We start from the raw sequence: 21,355 nt of genomic DNA, 5'->3' as shown, positions 1-21,355 counted from the left end.
CTCTCACCAGACATCTCTTATTAGCAGCTAAAACACTCATCCCTCTCCATTGGAAGTCCAGATGTGTTCCCAAAATCACAGAATGGTTAGATAGAGTACACCACATATATAAAATGGAAGAAATAGTGGCCATGAAGAGAGAGAACAGCACAAGTTTTATTGAGACCTGGCGGGCTTGGGTTTCTTTCTTATACTCTCCTGAATACCAGTCACTTAATACATAATTCTTCAACTACCGTGTTTTATACCATTCCTTTTCATACATTATTTCCCAAATGATAGAATTGGTAATTAAAAAAAAATAAAAAAAAAATTATTACCTTATCATGCTCATTAAGAAGCTACGACCACCCCTCCCTTTTTCCTCCCTACTAACCTATCCCACCCCTTCACACTACTCTCCTTCCCCATCCCAACCCCCCTTCTAAGACACCTTTTTTTTTTTTTAAAGTATAAGTACTTTTTCTGATCAAGCTTTGATTGTAAGAATTCCTTTGTTACACTTGCATAACTTGTTAATGCAATAAGCTTCAATAAAACCTTTGATTGTGAAAAAAAATAAAATAAAAGAACAGTGAATGCGTTAGGTAGCCACGCCCTCTGTTGAAGTCAGGAAGTGACGAAACGTGTCAGGGCGTGGCTACAACGACGCAACATACGGACATAGCTTGCGTTCCACCGCGCTCCACCATCCACCAACCTCGATCCAGCGCCTGTCTTAACAGCTTATGCTCAGCACGCGCGCGGCCCCTGGAGGATTTTAAACGGCGGTGACAGCGGTGATCGTATTTTTTTGCTTATCTTTCAGTGATTTATTGTACGGGTACTCACTTTAGGTTATTTAACCCTCTGTAGTCAGGTTCATATAAGCAGTATTGCACTATCATTTGTCTCTTTATCTGCCTTTCATGACACCTTGCTGAGACGTGTGTTTGACGTACTAATACCTGGAGGACCAGATGGTGTACTTATAGAGCCTCAACATTTCTCTATTGTGGCAATCTCACACCCCTGGAGGGTGAGTTCGGCCACCTACAGAGGTATTTTCTTTTGAGTTGTTTTTGGTGCACTGACACTCAGGAGTCCACTACCTTTACACCAACTGCGTCCACTGGGCTGTTGATTCTTTTAGTTTTGAGTTGTTATAACATCTCATTAGCGCTGTTTATCTTTTGAACTGCTTGTTCACACATATAAGATACCTATTATCATATATATATATATATATATATATATATATATATATATATATATATATATATATATAAAAGTAAGAGGGCAACATAAAACTAGTGCAATATTTGACACTGTTTTTCATAAACGAATGCAGCAATATCAGGTTCGATGTATGGAATTCAATGCATTCTCAAGTTGCTCAGCAGGTATTTTGTGTTGGGCGGCATTCATAACTGTCTTGGGCCACATGAGTCCCGTGGTCAGCAGGTTGGACATCCCTGCACTAGACATTCCTTTCAGAGATTTAGTATTCTTTTAATATAAATAGGACTTTCAAGTGTCATTCTGTATTAATTGGACTAGACATAGCAGGATAACCAAATATACATTTATCACACAGCAAAGTACAACAATTGTTTACATAAATGTGCTCTTTAATTGTAAAATATAAAAATGATTTTTTTTCTTTTTTGTTAACATTTGAAAGCCTGGAGAATCTCTGTTATGATAGGAAATAGGACCTCCTCTGACATGCATTCAAAAGCTTTGAGCACACTCTCCTACCACCTGGACACACTTTGGCTTGAAATGGACAGTCATCCTTACAGCTGAAATAGAGAATATAAGATTAATAATTAGTAATAATACAGTCACACAAACATTAAGAGGAAGTGAAGTGTATCTGAAAAAAGAAATACAACAATAAATACCCCTACCTCTCTGAGATTAGAGAGAGCGATGCTTTTCAACACAAAGTATGTTGGTAAAAAGCACAACCTGGCAATCTCTGTATATACCTCTGTCCTTAAAGGAACACTAAAGGTTCGTTTTTTATTAGATCAATTGATTGCTGTAAGCTAGAGCATTTAAATATCACTTACCTTGTTTTTCCTTTTTTACCTCCAAAATACAGTAATCCAGGTTTGAAAATGCCATTTCCTGTCTCTCCTCTTCTTGCTTTCCACCAGCATCTGAGGCGTTTTGCATGGTGGAAAGCAGAATGTGCTCACCCCTTCCCTATGACTACAGCCCTGCGTGAAGATGCTCTCTTATCCCTCAGGCCCCGTTCACACGACCGAGTTTCTCGGCAGAATTCAGCCAGAAACTCGATCGGAGTCGTATTCTGCCGAGAAACCCGGTCGTGTGTACACTTTTGGCTGAGAAAACTGACGAGGATCTCGTCGGGCCAAATAGAGAACATGTTCTCTATTTCCTCGTTAGTCAATGAGGAAACTTGGCTCGCCGAGATCCTCGGCGGCTTCACAAGGAACTCGACGAGCAAAACGATGTGTTTTGCTCGTCGAGTTTCTCGGACGTGTGTACGGGGCCTCACAGGCATGGAGGCTAAGCCTAATGGGAACTGTAGTTCCCATTAGGCCGTGATGTAGCAAGAATGAATGCGCACCGCAAACCAGGAAGTCAGTGAGAATAATGATTCAGGAGTGACGGAGGTGAATAAAACAGCTCGATTTCAACAGGTATCAAACTAGTTATAATGCAAAACATTACTTTTTACTTTATCAGCTCCTGTCAGACTTTAATTTAAGAGGAAAATATTTTTGTCTTTACAACCCCTTTAATTTTAAGTGAATGTTCAAGAAGAATTTCATAAAAATTCTGCCTCTACTAAGGTTAGCAGTAGCAAGGAGAGAACACACTGAGCACATATGCAGCTTCTGGAGTGGGCGCAATATAGTGAAATTCAGCCCCTCCTACAAATGGAGGGGGAGGCTGAGCTTTTCCTGCAGAGGACCCAAAACAGCCGTATCTAAAATGTAAGGGTCTTCACCATTTCCAACACGAGGAGCTATGGAATGTACTATTATTTATTAGATGCAGAATTGAAAAGAGGGATTTTCTGAAAATCTTAAAAAAGGTGAACTTATACTTTATTAAAGTAAAGCCTAATTGGTTACATTTGCTAATGCACTGTGTATCATGCATTCCAATCTTCAGAGTCAGCTGAATCATCATTGCTGTATCCTGTTCTCTGCCTGCCTTCCTTCCTTTGTGTTAAATTCCTGGCGTTCCTGCTGGTCCCCCTGCTTTCCTAATTCAAACTGACCGCGCTAGTCATGGAAGCATATCCTTCACCTGCCTGTATTCCAGTGGTCAGACTTGTGCTAACATGTCCCTCTGCGCAGCAAATCACTGGGAAGATCAGTGTACTTCTGTATCCCTGCCTCCTGCAGACACCATCTGCTGTTTTTAGCCCCAGCTCTCTAATTCCCTTATGCACCTAAGAACAGAGGTCATGTGATAATGTATGAAAAAAAAGGAATTTATCATTTATATATATATATATATATATATATATATATATATATATATATATATATATACACACACACACACACACATATACATATACAGGGCCAGCACTAAGCCACGGCCGCTGGATTACCTACTCTCCACTGTGGGCATTCTAGCATGGGGAAAATAGCCCCTTGTTATCCCCAAAAGTCAGGTTCTATGGCGGCAGCAATTGGCAATGTGCTTGGGGTGCGGTCAGCCCGGCATTCATTCATGGCTACATGGTGGTGATCAGTGAGGGGCCAAAGCCGAGGTGATCAGCAAAAGAGCTCCACCACCTCCCCCTTGACCTTGCCCCCCTCTCAGCCCTCCCTCTCCCAGCCCTCCCACACTCAGCCCCCTCTTTTTCAGACGCCCTCCTTCTGTCAGCCCCTCTTCTCTCAGCCCCCTTCTCTCTCAGCCCCCCTCTCTATCAGCCCCCCTCTCTATCAGCCCCCCTCTCTATCAGCCCCCCTCTCTTAGCCCTCCCTCTCTCTCAGCCCCCATCTCTATCTCTCTCAATCCCTCTCTCTCACCTCCTTCTCTCTCTAGCCCCCCTCCCACCCCCACTGTCTCTCTCTCCCCCCCCCCTTTCTCTCATCCCTTTGATAATCAATATTGTCCCAGAACAGCCAATGATAGTCTATCTTTGTAGAACTATGAACAGGAATCTGTTTGCTGTGGGGTAACACCGATATTCTGCAACAATTTTTCCCTTGGATAAATGAGGCCTTGTGTAATTTATAGTCAATAATAAAAACTTATGACATTTTCCTCACCTGCAGATGTCAGGGTGAAATATCTTATTCTTCTCACAGCAGGAGTCCATGTTCTCACTACATTCATTACAGGTGCAGTTCTCTGTGTTGAGGAAGCGGTTCCTTGGACATTTTAGCTTGCAGACACATTCACAACTGTCTTCAAACTCCATGTGTGCACCACACAAGGCGAGCTCTGTGCAAAAACAATAAAGTTATAAACAGAGGTCTTCAAAAAAGCTATTTTTTTTTTGTTTTTGGAATGCCTTATGGATTTATTAAAGCGGGAGTTCACCCTAAAAAAAAATTTAAGATTAGATTCATGCTCATTTTGTCTAGGGGAATCGGCTAGTTTTTTTAAAAACGAAGCAGTACTTACCGTTTTAGAGAGCGATCTTCTTCACCGCTTCCGGGTATGGTCTTCGGGACTGGGCGTTCCTTCTTGATTGACAGTCTCCCGACAGGCTTCCGACGGTCGCATCTATCGCGTCACGAGTAGCCGAAAGAAGCCGAACGTCGGTGCGGCGCCTGCACCGTTCGGCTACTTTCGGAAAATCGTGACGCGATAGATGCGACTGTCAATCAAGAAGGAACTCCCAGTCCCGCAGCCCATACCCGGAAGCGGCAGAGAAGATGTATCTCTAAAACGGTAAGTACGGCTTCGATTTAAAAAAAACTACCAGATTCCCCTAGACAAAATGAGCATGAATCTAATTTTAAAAATTGTCATTTCCTGGTGAACCTCCACTTTAAGTATTCTTGGCCCATTTTGACCACTATTGCCATCGAGCAAAAACACACTCACTGTGTTACATGGATTTTAACTGAATTTTTATTACCACAGTTCTTAATAATAAATACAACACTTCACAAACATGGCCCTTCTAACTCTTCTGTATTAAACTGTATTGTAATTGTACTGTTTCCTATCATATTGTAAAGTGCTGCACAAACTATATAAATGCTGTATAATAATAATAACAACAACAAAAATAATAACGCTTAGCTCTTGGTACAAAAAAAATAGGAGGGTCTCATTAATCACACCAAAATAAACTAATTATCTCTACCACAAGCTGCACCACACCTTTTTAAAGCGGAGGTTCCGCAGCTTCTGGAATTGTTGTTACTATGTGCAATGCTTAGTAATATAGATAGCAATGTACCACTCACTTGCTAGCCGCTTGTACGTCTATCGGTTTGGTTTCCGTCATAAATATGAACTTTTAAAAAATAATCCTGGGCTTTTCCATCTTGCTTGTGGGCATTGTGAAGCCCACAAGCAAAGACTTCCTGGATTCCGTGATGCGATGCGAGTCACGTGACCCTCGAGATATCGCGAGAATACACGCATTACTATTTCAGATGGTCTCCTGTGAGTCTTGTAACGTCACTCCCAGGAGACATTGCTCCCATAATGCACTGACGCAGGGCTGTCTTAATGAAAGGGCATACCTGGGCACTGCCCAGGGGACCCGACTGCATGGGGGGCCCTTGCACTTTCCCCAAAGCAGCTTGTCCTTGAGCTCACACTGCCCCGAAATTGGGAGCCCCGTGATGGCACTGAGAGTGATAGATACACATGGGAGGCAGTCTGCCTCCTACCTACTTGATGTCTGTTCACCTTCACTGTCATCATTGTAGGGGCCCCAGAGCATTACCCTGCCCAGGGGCCCATGATGCTATTAAGACGGCCCTGCACTGACGCGTCGGGGAAAGGGAGCGACAGGCTCACTCCCGCGGGGAACAAGACCCAGAAGTGAGGCTAAATCCATCTGATTCAAGGTAATCGTAGACACCTTGAAAAAAAAAATGTGGCTTATACATTTATTAAGGCTGCAGGTCTGATTAATACAATGTTCAGTTTGAGGGTGAACCTCCGCTTTAAGTCAGTTTCATTTCACAAAGCTTTAACACAAGGAAAAGGACCTTTATTTTAGCCACATGCCTGTAATTTTCAAATCTAACTGGACCTATTTTAAAATAACTGTCAAGTTCTTGAAAATAAAGGTTCTTATTTTGTTGTGCTAGCTTTATGAATTGAGCCTTGGTTCGTGTAACAAAAAACTCCTTTGTGTTTTATCCACAAGATAGCAGTATCATATGTGCTTTCTTTAGCTTTTGATTGACTTTGGGTTGCAGCACTCTAGGTGGTGTAGTCTAGAGGATGATTGGAATCACATCCAGCACTGGGATATCTACAACAATACCCAATGATACCTGAGAGCAGGAGGGGTCTTATAAATAGAAAAGCCAAGGAAGGAGCAGGGCAGTTGGGGAGTGTATCAACCAGAGAGAGGGTGAGAGGAAGAAATGCTGCGTTGTGTCTCACTGAGGCAGAGAGAGCTGGTAAACTGCTGTATGCTGGACGCTGTTACATCTTGACCCGGGTGGCTGGACTGAACTAAGTTCGCTCCGCAGTTGGCTGCTCCAGTGCCAGCCCTGGAACGCCAGTCTGTGACCCAGGCCACCACCGCTCAGGCCTGCTGGGGAACCACGGAGGTGAACCTCCAAGGTACTTGTCATCTTGCCTGCCACAAATGACAGTCAATAACAAGAAGGGGACCCCCTCCCTCGGTCTAACAAACTGCTACAGAGAATCACAGAGAGAGGGAGAGTGGTGAGCGGGTCACAGTCCCACAGTTAAGCTGAATGCCTGTTGATGTTGTCAGTCTCCATTTGCAAAAAGCTGCAGGTATAAACTCCCCATACACCGTTGCGCTAATGGTTTAAATTGTTGCTAGGCTAAGCCCAACTCAGCTGGCTTACCTGCTCTGCTCATCAACGTGCTGTACAGTAGCTGTGTACACCTTAACATCTAACTGCTGCATCTGTGCACACCCTGTTGTCAGAATGCTGCACCAGTTCTTTCCTCCATCTAAGAATTCAACTGTATGTAAAGATTACCCTCCATTACTTAAACTAACTTCTGAGGTGCAGTATTGTACTACCAAGTCTATAGACATATTGTTATTTCTTTGTGTGCCAACATCTTCAAGGGCTCCAACTTAGCCAACAGAAGATTCACCTTAAGAACTATAGTCAGACAACTTTACCCTGAGGGCAGACATTGCTTTACCTTTAAATCCTTACCTTCATCTAGATCAACAGAGGGGCCAAATTTACCAGCGGCTCTTGCAGGGGAATCTCTACACTTGGAATCAAGTATTTAAAACTGCTTATTGGGAGTTGGCCCCAAGAGACATCTCCAGTATAAAATCGGGAGATCCCCTAACACAAATTGAAAATAAACATACCTGTATTAGCTGCTTTCCTTCCATGACCCCTTTCCCATTAAGCTGCCTTGAAAAAGTATTCTACTCTACTGTAAATAGCAAGTGGATCAGACAACGTTTTTTCTCTTTAAATGGCGGCACTGTTCAGTCTCCCCAATAGTTTTTTCACTAAACCTCCCACTCCTCCTAAATAGTTTTACTAGTAAACAGGTTCCCTTTTCCATCCAACTCTTTTTCTTTAGCACTTTTAAGTCTGGTCACCTTCTCTTATGCCGCATACACACCATCAAACGACGTTTTTGAAACTTCAATTTTCAAAGACGAAGTTGCCTACACACCATCGTTTTTTCACAATGCTCTAGCAAAGCGAGGTTACGTTCACCACTTTTTTCCATTGAAGCTCGCTTCATAACTAGCTTCTGGGCATGCGCGGGTGTAAAAACGTTGTTTTTAAACGTCGTTTTTTGCTACACACGGTCAATTTCTGTGAAGTAAAAAACAACGTTTTGAAAAACGACACATAAAATTGAAGCATGCTTCAATTTTTTTTGTCGTTTTTCACAAGACATAAAACAACGTTTTCCCCCACACACGGTCATTTAAAGTGACGTTTTTAAAAACTTAGTTTTTTTTCATCACATAAAGTGATGGTGTGTACGCGGCATAAGTCATTTTACCCAGTTTGTCCTGTCTTCAGGCCTCACGGGGGCCTGGGTCCCCTCTGCATGGACAGCATTGCTTCCAGATTGCAGCTCTCATTTCTTTCTATACCCGTATACACAATTCGTCAGTGCAGCGTGGAACAAGCAGTGCAACTGCAAGCACACTACACATCCACATTCATAAACGATCTCAGGAGCTAACAAGGTAAAATAAATAAATAAAAGGAGCAGCAGGACAGTAGGACCAAGTAAGGTAGTATAGAACAGGACCAGCAGAAAAGGTTGTGGGTGGAGGCTGTTTATGGACGAAGAATACATGGCAACCCTTGTATAAGGGTATAAAGGGTCTGATACTGTAGGCCCCTTGTCTTCTATCTCTATGTGTATTTGTACATGTAAAAGTTCAGTACCTTCCCTTCTTCTGTTAAGTGAAGACTCCTTTTCCAGTATGCACTCACACTGGCTGCTATCCCACTGCCAACCAGGAGGACAATGTCTGTTATTTTGAAGACACCTACAGAAAACAGTAAAATTACTTAATATTTGGGTATTTATCTCTTGATTCACAATAGTTGTACCTGATAGGAGGTTGTGGGCCCCAAAATGAGCCGACCTATTATTATATAGAAAAAACTCTTCAGAGCACTGTTTGTGTCTATTTGGCTACACAAAAATACATGTATTACAACAACTTCAAAAATTACAATCTCTGTAAATGAAATGTTTTTCTCAACCCTAGGCCTCAAGCTAGGGCAGGATTTGTCTGTAGACAACCAACCTCCAGCAACCCAAGAAACGTCTCTGCTAGGACCACCTGTTTTACAGTTTGCCCTCAGAAAAAGTCCTTGTTTACTGTTCATGACCTACCTGTGACAATGTGTAAGGAACATTATATCAGATGACTTAATAGGTATGTCTACTCATGGAGAAAAAAAATTGTCAATAACCATAAGGGGAAAATCTCTTTACCTCTGCTTTCTATTGTCTTAAGTATGCTGTGCCTAAGGCCTCGTACACACGATAGGTTAAACAGAGGACAACGGTCTGATGGACCGTTTTAATCCGTCAAAACCGATCATGTGTGGGCCCCAATAGGTTATTTAACTATCAGTTAAAAAAAAGCCAACTTGCTTTAAATTTAACCGATGGATTCCTAACCGATGGGAAAAAAAACGATTGTTAGTAGGCACAACCATTGGTTAAAAATCCATGCATGCTCAGAATCAAGTTGACGCATGCTTGGAAGCATTGAACTTCGTTTTTTCTGCACGTCGTTGTGTTTTACGTCACCGCGTTCTGACACAATCGTTTTTTTAACCGATGGTGTGTAGGCGCGACGGACCATCAGTCAGCTTCATCGGTTAACTGATGAAAACGGTCCATCGGTCCGTTCTCATCGGATGGACTGATCGTGTGTACGCGGCATAACTCTGCCATTAATTTTTATGGTCGAATATATTATTATTTTAAAATGTACAAATAAAGCGAAATCACAGCGTGTATCAGGCTTATAACTTAACAAATCAAAGGAAAACAGCAGTGAACAGAGTCCCTCTAAGAACCCAAATATGAGGTTCCAGGGCTATTGACACGTTTGGGATAATACGGCATTATCAGAAATCAGAAAGTTTTTGACAACTTTAAGAACCAGCTTCAAAGCTTTCAACAAGCTTTCTTGAAGCTTTAGTTTGTAAATGTTGAACAAAGTTGATTGCCACTTTAAATAAGCTGTTATCAGACTTCAACACTTCTTGTAGCTTGTTGAAAGCCTACTGAAGGTGCTAGCAGCTTCCTTAAAGTATCAATCAACACTGCCATTAGGATCCGTGTTTAACATTTACAAACTATAGCTGAATGGTACTTTTAAAGATTTAACAAAGCTGTCTGAAAGCTCTGCAAATGCTTTGTCAAAGTTTGCTATTCACACTGCTCTTTGTAATGTTGGGGTGATTTAGCATCTGGGTAGAGCATACCAGTGAGCAGAGATCCACGCCAGTTGTGCTTTTTAAGGGTTTGTTGACCCACTTTTATTAAAAGAAAGAAAAACGTCCATCCAGAATTTCCCACGCAGGGGGTTTCAAGTTTCTACAGCAATAAAGAAATGGTCAAACGAAAATGCCAAGCCAACTGGCTCTCTTCAGAAATACAGCCCCCTAGGCTTACACTTCAGCCCTCTTGGCCACGTACCAAAGTACTTGTACAAATCACTGTACCTTCTCTCAGCTTCTGTGCTGCTTAGCCCACAGCTTTGGGTCCTCTGTCTATACCATGCAGACCTGCATGCCTCTCCCTTGCTTGCCTGGACTCCTTGGGAGGGTGGAGTCCAGAACACTGGTCTTGACTCTACTATAAGCCCAGGACCCACCTGCTCAATCAACCAGCCAGACTCCTGGCTGTTTCCAAAACCCGGTCCCAGGATTGGAGATTCCTGCCTATTGGAGAGTCCTGGGCGACCATTACCAGGACAGGGAACTGTACTATCACATACCCCCCCCTTTGTTTCGATCCAGAGGGAGGAACACCAGCACCCATCATCATGGTTGGGACACCTCTGTGCTGGCTATCAGCCACATAGGCCCAACCTTTTTTCCGGGTGCGCTTCCAGGTACGCCCCACCCTGGATCTTAACAAGCTATATTTCCCTACACTCAGCCTTCTCCCTCTTCTTTTGGGGTTCCATAAGCACTTCCTCTTTTGAAATTTAAACAGGTCACCCCTGGTCTTTCTACCAACCCTTCTGCCTCCACGCTTCAGGTTCCCCGGTTTGCCAATACCTTTGGACACCACACTGTCATGTACCTTTAACAAATTATTTGGTTCATCATTGATATACATATTCAAACCAACTTTACACATCTCAATGTTGCAAAAGTCACCAATGCCTTTTTTTTCAGTATTTGCTAGGGCAGAGTCTGCAGAGGGCACACATACCAGAGGGTTGCCATCACCCACGGGAACCTCAGAGGACGTCACTTCCCCAGGGTTCACCCTCTCTGCAGGCAGCTGTCCTACCACTTGACCTGTTCTAATGCCATCTGTATTTTTATCCACCTGAATAGACAAGCTCTCGTCTGATCCACATACAATTTTTACTGCACTTCTTATCCGTTTGTCACCTAAACCAAACATTGGACTGGGCACCCCAGTCTCTTTAACCACCTTCGGTTGGGCCCCAGTTAGGATTTCTGCTGCTTTCTGGTCCACATTTGGTCCTCCCATCTCATGTGATAGTACCACTGGTACAGTATACACGCCCTTCACCGACAACTGACCAGTACTATCTTGAACCATAGCAGCAGAAATGCCTTCTACCTGGCTGTTAGGTGGTGAAACCTCAGACACTTTCTTTTCGCCAAAGCCTCTCCCATAAACCTCTTGTACAGGAAGAAACCCATCAGCATACCTAGAGGCGACTTTTAACACTAGTAATACAGTCATAAATAACCCATTTTTGTCTTGTCTTCCTTTGTGCTGTACCACCTGCCACTCAGGGGTCCACCTAACGGTACTCCGCAGTACCAGACTGTCTGACTGTGGTGGAAACACCCCAGTAAAGACTTTCTGTACATCCCAAAGTTTAAGCATCTCCTTTAACACTTTTGTTAGAAACCATACCCTTGGCTTCGGATTGAAGTCCTTCCTGGGGACTTTCCTGACACTGGGAATGCAGACAGACTCACTTGCTGAGACGCGAGAGGTTGCAAGGTGTAATGAAACCTTCTCCCAGCTGGAGACGACCACAGCCTGGTGCTCTACCAGAGCGCTGCCAGGTGCTTGACTCACACTCAACTTCTCAGGTTCAGCACCAATGAACTGCTTCACATTACCATTGACAACATCACTTTGACACGCTACGTCAGCATCATTTTTGTAGGTTGCGGACAAAGTGTCTGCTGTGTGCTCGCCCTTATATTGTCCATATTTCTCACGAGGGTTAACCCCTGCAGCAGCCACCGCGCCCTCTGGTATAAGCTGTTCTGCCATCCCTCCTGCTGGCACAGCAGAAACTTTGTCCACCTTACTTTTATGCATGAAAGCCTCATCTATCAGGGACATTAGATTTTTACCCCAACTATCCCAATCTGCTGTAGCTGTGCTCCATTCATCGGCGCTCCTTAGCCCTGATCCATCCGCCCAGGGACACACATTAGAACAGATGGGTTTAGTTGCAGATTCATTACCCAAATTACAAATCATGGCAGAGTTCGGTAACACATGTTCTAGCACCACAGGTTGCAATACACCACCACCACCTTGCTCGGGCGGCGCTTCATAAGCCTCATACACCTTTGCATTTTTCACATGTTGTTTTAACCCACCATTTACCTGCACATTCTTAGTACTAGCAGCTTGCACTAACACATTACCATTACACGGTACAGTTCCACTCTGTCCCACCAGAGTGACATACCAGTTGTCCATGGCAACCTCCGACTTCAATACATGAAGTTCCCTGGAGATTTCTGGGGACAACTGTGCTGTCTTACCACCAGTTGCTACAGGCAACGGTCCTTTTGTGACAACAGATTTTGCTCTGAAAGAACTTGGGATTTTCCCAACAGCAGCAAACTTTTCATTAACAATAACACTTATAGCATTTTTAGTTTTTGCAGGCTGTCCTAGCCCACTGCTTACTTGAGACTGGTAGTCATTAGACACAACACTTTTAGTCATCAATACAGGTTCTGTTTGGACTTTAACCCCTGCATTCCCACTTTGTAGGGAGAAGTAATCTTCAAGCACACATTTAGTGGCCCCACTAACTGGGGTCACTCTCACATCATCATGGACAGTCTCGTAACCAGTTCTTTTATACCTGCAATCAGCAGTCCCAGACATCATTTCATTAAAGAAAGTCTTACCCACCGCAGTAGTTGGGGGCACCATCTTCATTTGAGTACGTTGTCTTAAACAGTCCTCAGCCGCACATTTACTGGCCAACTCCCCCTGGTGGCCACGGGATGAAATCGCACCCCCTGCAGACACAACAGAAACCTCCTCCTTGTTGCCAGGGGTGACGGCAAATATATTTTGACAGGAAACTGGCTCAGCATCATTACCTCCAGGTGCACCCCAGAATCTAGGGCAAGACAACATTTCATGCCCCAGCTGGCCACATTCCAGACATGGAACAGGACGACTTTTCTCCAGTGCGTTTCTCTCCTGGCGATTCCCAGCTGGCAAGAATGCACAGGGCTCTTTGTGGGGACGTTGAGGCAAATCTCTCCTGCAGCTCCTCTCTCCAGGCACAACTTCCACTCTTGTTGTCATGGGAGATCGCACTCTCCCTGCAGAGCTTTGCTGGTTCTCTCCAACATGCTGTATTGGCTCCTTCGGAAGCCACTTGTCACGACCCTTGCAGGCAGGCACACCCCATGGTCCACAGACAGCCCGACTGGCCTCCTCTGTGTTGCTATGGGCAACCACTCTCCATCCTGGCTTTTGGTCAGCCTCTCTTTTGGCACATAACACAGGCTTCGCAGACCTTTGTTTTGCTAGGTAGCTTTGCATTGGAGCCAGGGACAAAGGGCACTTGGAGACTGCATGCCCCCACTCGCTGCACCGCACACAGCGCACTTGGTTTCCTGTCTTGTCAGGGTTTCCCACACTGCATCTGCTGGACCCTGTCTCAAGCTGTGTCACTTTCATATTTTTCGCAACTGCTGCTGGTTTAACTGCAGCAGCGTTGCCAGGGGCAACAACACCCCTCTCCCAGGCATGGACAGTTGGGAGATCTCTCTTTTTATCAAAGGTTGGCTTCGCTTCCACTTTAGCTTGATTCAATCCTGCCAGGTGTCGCTTGCACCAATCCACTGCAGATTCAAATGCTGGTGGATGCTCCACATTAGCCGTCTGTGCACTCATTGCACCAGGGTTGCTAGGGACAACAGCAGCCCTCTTTTCCCTTGGAAAACTCTGTTCGGGTATGTATGGGGTTCGATCAGGCGGTAACAACCCCTCCAGCCTCAGAGCTCCATCTATCATCTCAGCCATCCTTGCTTCTTTTAGGCGTCTTGATCGCCCCATACTCACAATCACTCCGAAAAAATGTGCACAGTTCAGCAACAAATTAGAGCACTGTCTCTTTAAGGCTAGTCACCTTTCTCTTTCAGGTTCTCCTCACCTGCACACACACAGATTATGCAGTTTCTGGCAATAGCTCACTGGTATTTGCAAGGATCTTCAGTCCATGCCCGCATTCGAGCACCAATTGTAATGTTGGGGTGATTTAGCATCTGGGTAGAGCATACCAGTGAGCAGAGATCCACGCCAGTTGTGCTTTTTAAGGGTTTGTTGACCCACTTTTATTAAAAGAAAGAAAAACGTCCATCCAGAATTTCCCACGCAGGGGGTTTCAAGTTTCTACAGCAATAAAGAAATGGTCAAACGAAAATGCCAAGCCAACTGGCTCTCTTCAGAAATACAGCCCCCTAGGCTTACACTTCAGCCCTCTTGGCCACGTACCAAAGTACTTGTACAAATCACTGTACCTTCTCTCAGCTTCTGTGCTGCTTAGCCCACAGCTTTGGGTCCTCTGTCTATACCATGCAGACCTGCATGCCTCTCCCTTGCTTGCCTGGACTCCTTGGGAGGGTGGAGTCCAGAACACTGGTCTTGACTCTACTATAAGCCCAGGACCCACCTGCTCAATCAACCAGCCAGACTCCTGGCTGTTTCCAAAACCCGGTCCCAGGATTGGAGATTCCTGCCTATTGGAGAATCCTGGGCGACCATTACCAGGACAGGGAACTGTACTATCACATCTTATACAAACTGAAGCCCATGTGAAACAGGCAGGGCCTGACGTGTAAGGCCAGAGCAGCAGCACTGTAATGCTGGCCATACACGGGACAAGATCTTTCTTTCAAAAATCTTATCCATGAATTTTCGTTCGTATTTCGCACGATTTTCTAATCAACGATGGAAGAATCGTACGAGAAATGTAATCGAAAAAGAAATGTGCATGTGCAAGAAAAGAAAATTCCCGAAAAGAAAAGAAGGTTCCCAGACACGAAAACATTTTTCTGTAGGAACATGAGGTGAAATTGAAGCTTTGGTGGGTCGAATTTCGAAATTAACCGTGGCACCATCGGATCACAAAACGCACACATTTTCTGATTTTCAAAAGAAAGTTCTTTCGAAATTCAACCCGTGTATGGCCAACATTAGTGTAAGCCAGGAGGCTGAAGAATATTTGTTTTGTGGCTAAAAAATCTCTGCAAGGGAAAAGCATATTACGCCTTAAAACTTTCAGTGATCCAGGTAAAACTTGCAGTGCCATTTCAAACTGAGACAAAGATCTCCCCACCAGTTGCAATGAAGGGAGAAGCCTCTATTCAGGGGTGTGGAGGCCTCAACAGAGAAAGGAAGAAAGGAAGGAACACCACTCACCGACCCAGTGCATGAATATAGTTACATAGCTACATAGTTACATAGTTAGTCAGGTTGAAAAAGACACAAGTCAATCCAGTTCAACCACAAAAAAATAAACAAACAAAAAAAAAACATAGTACAATCCCATACACCCAACTCCATACCCAACTCCATACCAACAGTTGATCCAGAGGAAGGCAAGAGCATCCAATTTGCTACAGCAGGGGAAACAATTCCTTCCTGATCCCCCGAGAGGCATTTACCCTGGATCAACTTTACCTACAAATCTTAGTACTCAGTTATATTATGTACATTTAGGAAAGTATCCAGGCCTTCCTAAAGCAATCTACTGAGCTGGCCAGAACCACCTCTGGAGGGAGTCTGTTCCACATTTTCACAGCTCTTACTGTGAAGAAACCTTTCCGTATTTGGAGATGAAATCTCTTTTCCTCTAGACGTAAAGAATGCTCAGTTTTGACCGTAAAGTGAATAACTCAACACCAAGTTCACTATATGGACCCCTTATATATTTGTACATGTGGATCATATCCCCCCTTATTCTCCTCTTCTCCAGAGTGAATACATTCAGTTCCTCTAATCTTTCCTCATAGCTGAGATCCTCCATGCCTCTTATCAGTTTGGTTGCCCTTCTCTGCACTTTATCCAGCACCCCGATATCCCTTTTGAGAACTGGAGCCCAAAACTGAACTGCATATTCCAGATGAGGTCTTACTAATGATTTGTACAGGGGCAAAATTATATCTCTCTCTCTGGATACTTAATACAAGAAAGGACTTTGCTCGCTTTGGAAACCACAGCTTGGCATTGCATGCCATTATTGAGCTTATCATCTACCAAAACCCCCAGATCCTTCTCCACTACAGATACCCCCAGTTGTACTCCTCCTAGTATGTATGATGCATGCATATTCTTAGACCCCAAGTGCATAACTTTACATTTATCAACATTAAACCTCATCTGCTACATAGTCGCCTAATTAGACAGAACTTCGAGGTCGGCTGATAAATTTGGAGACATCCTGGGCCAGATTCACAAAAGAGATAAAGTTGTCAAAAAATTTGAGGCAGATTTATGCTTTTTTTTTTTTTTCTGGTTATGCCGTATTATCCTAAACGTGTCAATAGCCCTGGAACCTCGTATTTGGGTTCTTAGAGTGAAATTAAAGTTGTTTACCAAAATTTATGGTGCCCTGCTATATGTCCTTAGTTGAGCCGTGTTCTAGCAAGGGGGGTTCAGTCTTGTTTATGCCTTTTTAAAGTTGTTACCCCTTGCATGACTTTTCCATTCTCCACAGCTTAGGGTCATCAGACCTTACTTATCATACTTATCATCATGTTCTTCTTAGCACAGATCTTCATTAAATGGTGATGTGAGAGCTGCATGGCAATTGTGCTAACCGATACTGATCTCAAATAAATTAAACGTGTACCCCACTGTTTACTAAGTGTTTTTGCTTTTCATTATTATTTGTTGCTGCAGACTTACTAAATGAAAATAAAATGAGAATAAAACATAAAACAATTTGGCAACCAATGGAATTTTGCCTTACTTGGCCACGAAATGTGTCTTTCTCACAAATCTCAGCATGTTGATTGGTAGATAAGCACAATAATAGCACATAGTTGGGCCATCAACAAATTTTTTCCTTCATGAACATTTTTTTTCTTTACTTTTTTACTGTTTGTTATAAAACAAATAGCTTTATTGTGGCATTGTTGTGTATATTGTATTAAAATAGTTTTATTCTGCTTTTAGCCTGCATATATTAAATGTCCAATTTATTTACCTCTGAGGCATTCTTAGGACCAGACATATAATTTTACATTGCAGGGGATCTGAGTACAGCACAATAAGTTAATCGGAAACAGATCACACTGGAATAGTCATGTTTATCATTCCATTGTCCTCACTACTCAAGCATGCACATAACATAGTATTTTACAGTTCTTTAGAACTGTACGCATATTTTCATACCTGGAATTGAAATGGAGTACATACTTGAGAATGGCACCATACTTTTTGTACAACTATTTTACCTATGTTTCATGTAAAATCCTCCATGTTTACCTAATAAAATCTTGCTGTTTACAGGGAGAAAATCAACCCCCTTAGTGAACAGAGGACAAAACACATGTTTTTAGGAATGCAGACAATAATATTCCTGCTTTTTTTTGTGAGCCATTCCTTTTTATTGTGTAAGAATGCTTATTAGACACGCATGTTTCTGTCACATTTTGTTAAGTCTTAAAGCAGCCATTGCACCAAAGAAATATAGAACCCATTTTAATCATAACTCCCCTTTGAATAACTTTCCAGGAATGAGTGCGTTGTGGGCAGAATATTTTCACATAGGTAGTCGTGTGCTTTTTTCGACCCTGTAGGCCATTTCATGTGGCCCTCACACCTTTCCTGCAGCTCTGCTCTGCTGGTAAGGAGGGTACACTGCGATGTAAGTGAGGGTAGGGGACTCTTGACTTCTGATGGTGGTGGGGGGGAAGGGTCTCTTGACATGTGATATAAGGGGGGATGAGGTGATCTTGACATCTGTTTAAAATTATTATGAGAATACTACAATTCTTTGCTAATTGGGTTGTGCACCGCTGGTATCATCCACAAAAAAATGTATTAGAGACTGCTCAGATAGAACACCATGACAGAACAATGTTCTGTCCGAGCAGTCTCAAAAAGGTTTTTGTGGATGATCCCGGCGATGTGCGACCCCTCTTTTTAGACTTGCATCATCTGCTACAGGAGTGTGAGTAGTCTCCGTGCCGGTCTGCACCTACCCTCCACAGCTTAAAGTCCTAAGTTATTACTAAAACCAGTAATAATCGAATGCAAAGGCAATTATATACTATGATTCAGAGTAGATACATGTATATGGTCTTACAGGGCAACCATAGTGCTAATGCAGCCCACTATAACATTACGCTTGACACCTCTGATATACAGTATGCACATTTTGAATGAACTGCAGATAAAGGTTTACATTTCTTACCAGCTTCTAACTGGTATGATGTGCTTATCTGTAGCACCATTCAGTCCTCTTGCCCTAGCCAAATTTATGGGCGTTCTAATTTTGCAAAGTTGCCATACTTTCTCCTCTACAATACAGACCCTCAGGCCCATCATTAAATTGTCAGTCACACTGAATGTGTGAGAGGTAAGGTTCAACACTACCAGGAAATGCCAAAGTTTTGCCCAGTCAAAACTGCCTGGAGTTTGTATGTTCTCCCTTTGCCTGTGTGGGTTTCCGCTCCAAAGAGGGTTAGGTAGGTAAGTTAATTGGCTCCTGTCTAAGTTGGCTCTAGTATGTGTATGTATGTATGTATGAATGAACATGAGTTAGTGACCTTAGATTGTAAACTCCTTGAGGGCATGGACTGATTTGAATGTACAATATATATATATATATACAGTCAGGTCCATAAATATTGGGACATCGACAAAATCCTAATCTTTTTGGCTCTATACACCACCACAATAGATTTGAAATGAAACAAACAAGATTTGCTTTAACTGCAGACTTTCAGCTTAAATTTGAGGGTATTTACTTCCAAATCAGGTGAACCGTGTAGGAATTACAACAGTTTGTATAAGTGCCTCCCACTTTTTAAGGGTCCAAAAGTAATGGGACAATTGGCTGCTCAGCTGTTCCATGGCCAGGTGTGTGTTATTCATTCATTATCCCATTTACAAGGAGCAGATAAAAGGTTCAGAGTTCATTTCAAGTGTGATATTTGCATTTGGAATCTGTTGCTGTCAACTCTCACAATGATATCCAAAGATCTCATATTGCTTTGGCATGTTATTTTTGTGACCAGTTTTATTAAAAGGAACGTTTTTGGAGTGCGGCTGTCCCAGCTTCTTCTCTTCTATTTTGCATGAGATCCAAAGAGCTGTCACTATCAGTGAAGCAAGCCATCATTAGGCTGAAAAAAACAAAAAAACCCAGCAGAGAGATAGCAAAAACATTACCGTTGTGGCCAAATCAACTGTTTGGAACATCCTTATAAAGAAAGAACGCGCCGGTGAGCTCAGCAACACCAAAAGACCCGGAAGACCACAGAAAACAACAATGGTGGATGACCGAAGAATTTTTCCCTGGTGAAGAAAGCACCCTTCACAACAGTTGGCCAGATCAAGAGGTAGGTGTATGCGTGTCAAAGTCAAAAATCAAGAGAAGACTTCACCATAGTGAATATAGAGGGTTCACCACAAGATGTAAACCATTGGTGAGCCTCAAAAACATGAAGGCCAGATTAGAGTTTGCCAAACAACATCTAAAAAAGCCTTCACAGTTCTGGAACAACATCCTATGGACAGATGAGACCAATATCAACTTGTTCCAGAGTGATGGGAAGAGAAGAGTATGGAGAAGGAAAGGAACTGCTCATGATCCAAAGCATACCACCTCATCAGTGAAGCACGATGGTGGTGGTGGTATAATGACGTGGGCATGTATGGCTGCCAATGGAACTGGTTCTCTTGTATTTATTGATGATGTGACTGCTGATAAAACTGAAGGGAAAATGCCCCAAGAACAAGCAGGAACTGAAGACAGTTGCAGTAGAGGCCTGGCAGAGCATCACCAGGGATGAAACCCAGCGTCAATTACGGCCTGGATTTTCAACCAAATATTAAAAAGTGAAAGTTTGATTTATGATTGTTAATCTGTCCAATTACTTTTGGTCCCTTAAAAAGTGTAAGGCACATATACAAACTTTTGTAATTCCTACACCGTTCACCTGATTTTGATGTAAATACCCTCAAATTTGCTCCCTGAAACTACTAGAGTTGATTACTGCAGATTGTGGCACTCTTGCTATGAAAAGGGCATCAATAGTGAGCGACTCCTGCACAAAGCTCCTTTTTGTCTAGTTTGCCAGACACAAGTGTCACTAAACCCACATCGTAAAAAAACTATCAATAAATGCTGTATTACATGATGTTCATACTCACTCAGTCACTGTGAGAATAATTTTCTGTATTCTGCAAAAAAAAATCCCCAATTCAGCTAGGGATTTTGCAGTTGAGGTGGCAACTCTGCACATGCTCAGTTTTCAGTGAGTTTCTATGCTGAGCATTTCCACCCTATCACATGTGAGGGGCCCATGTGAATTTAGTCACACATATGGATGTATACACAGTGGTAAATGACAGCCCACTCCCTCCCTCCTCCTCCATGCCCACTAACCAGCTAAACACAATGGAGGTGGGAAATTACATGTAGATTAATGGAGTTTTCACCTTCCTCTTGTTCTAAGACGCAGGCTGGAGGGGCGTAGCACCGCCTGTGACTGTCATAAATCTGCCCACACCATTTTATTTTCACAAAATAATAAAGATTTAATTTCAAATATAAAGATTTCATTTCAAAGCTGGGCTTTGGAGGGGGCAGAAGCAGGTGGCTCAGGCTCTGAGCAGCTTGCCAAGTTAGCCACCTGGGCAAATCTTAACATTATTGTCATGATCCCTGTGCCAGCCCTGTGATGTCAGCCGATAGCGGACATTAGCACACTGTTGGCTGAATCTGGGTCACAGGCGTGCAGAACTAAGTGCACTCCTGTGACCCACAGGAGAATTATGGCCAAAAGAGCTTTGGCCACACTTCTCCATTAATTAGGAAACAAGCTGAAAAAAATTAAAGTTAAAAAATGGCAGGTAATAAAACTTATGCTTATATTGTATGTGAAATGTGAATTTAGCTGTTTGCTTTTACTTCTGTTTAAATTGTTTTCTTACCCTTTATCTCTTTTTACAGTCTAAATGCATTAACAAGAGTAAAGAATCAGAGAAAGAAGACCACATGTTCCTTCGTGTAAACAGGACAGTT

At 43.0% G+C, this 21,355-nt stretch overlaps 1 protein-coding gene across 1 annotated transcript in view; it reads right to left on the bottom strand.

Moving 5' to 3' along the window:
• Positions 1-1,550: 1,550 nt before the first annotated feature.
• The window catches only part of VEGFD (vascular endothelial growth factor D), a 130,828-nt gene continuing 111,023 nt past the window's right edge, over positions 1,551-21,355 (bottom strand). The window contains exons 5-7 of the mRNA XM_040338669.1: positions 8,535-8,638; positions 4,248-4,422; positions 1,551-1,784 (exon numbers count right to left, since the gene is read on the bottom strand). Coding sequence (XP_040194603.1) covers positions 1,679-1,784; positions 4,248-4,422; positions 8,535-8,638 — 385 coding nt within the window. The 3' untranslated portion in view covers positions 1,551-1,678. The remainder of the gene's footprint in view (positions 1,785-4,247; positions 4,423-8,534; positions 8,639-21,355) is intronic.

The sequence above is a fragment of the Rana temporaria genome, chromosome 2 (genome assembly GCF_905171775.1).
Source record: "Rana temporaria chromosome 2, aRanTem1.1, whole genome shotgun sequence".
Lineage (NCBI taxonomy): Eukaryota > Metazoa > Chordata > Amphibia > Anura > Ranidae > Rana > Rana temporaria.
The sequence above is the reverse complement of the archived record's forward strand: the minus strand, read 5'-3'. Positions and strand labels throughout refer to the sequence as shown.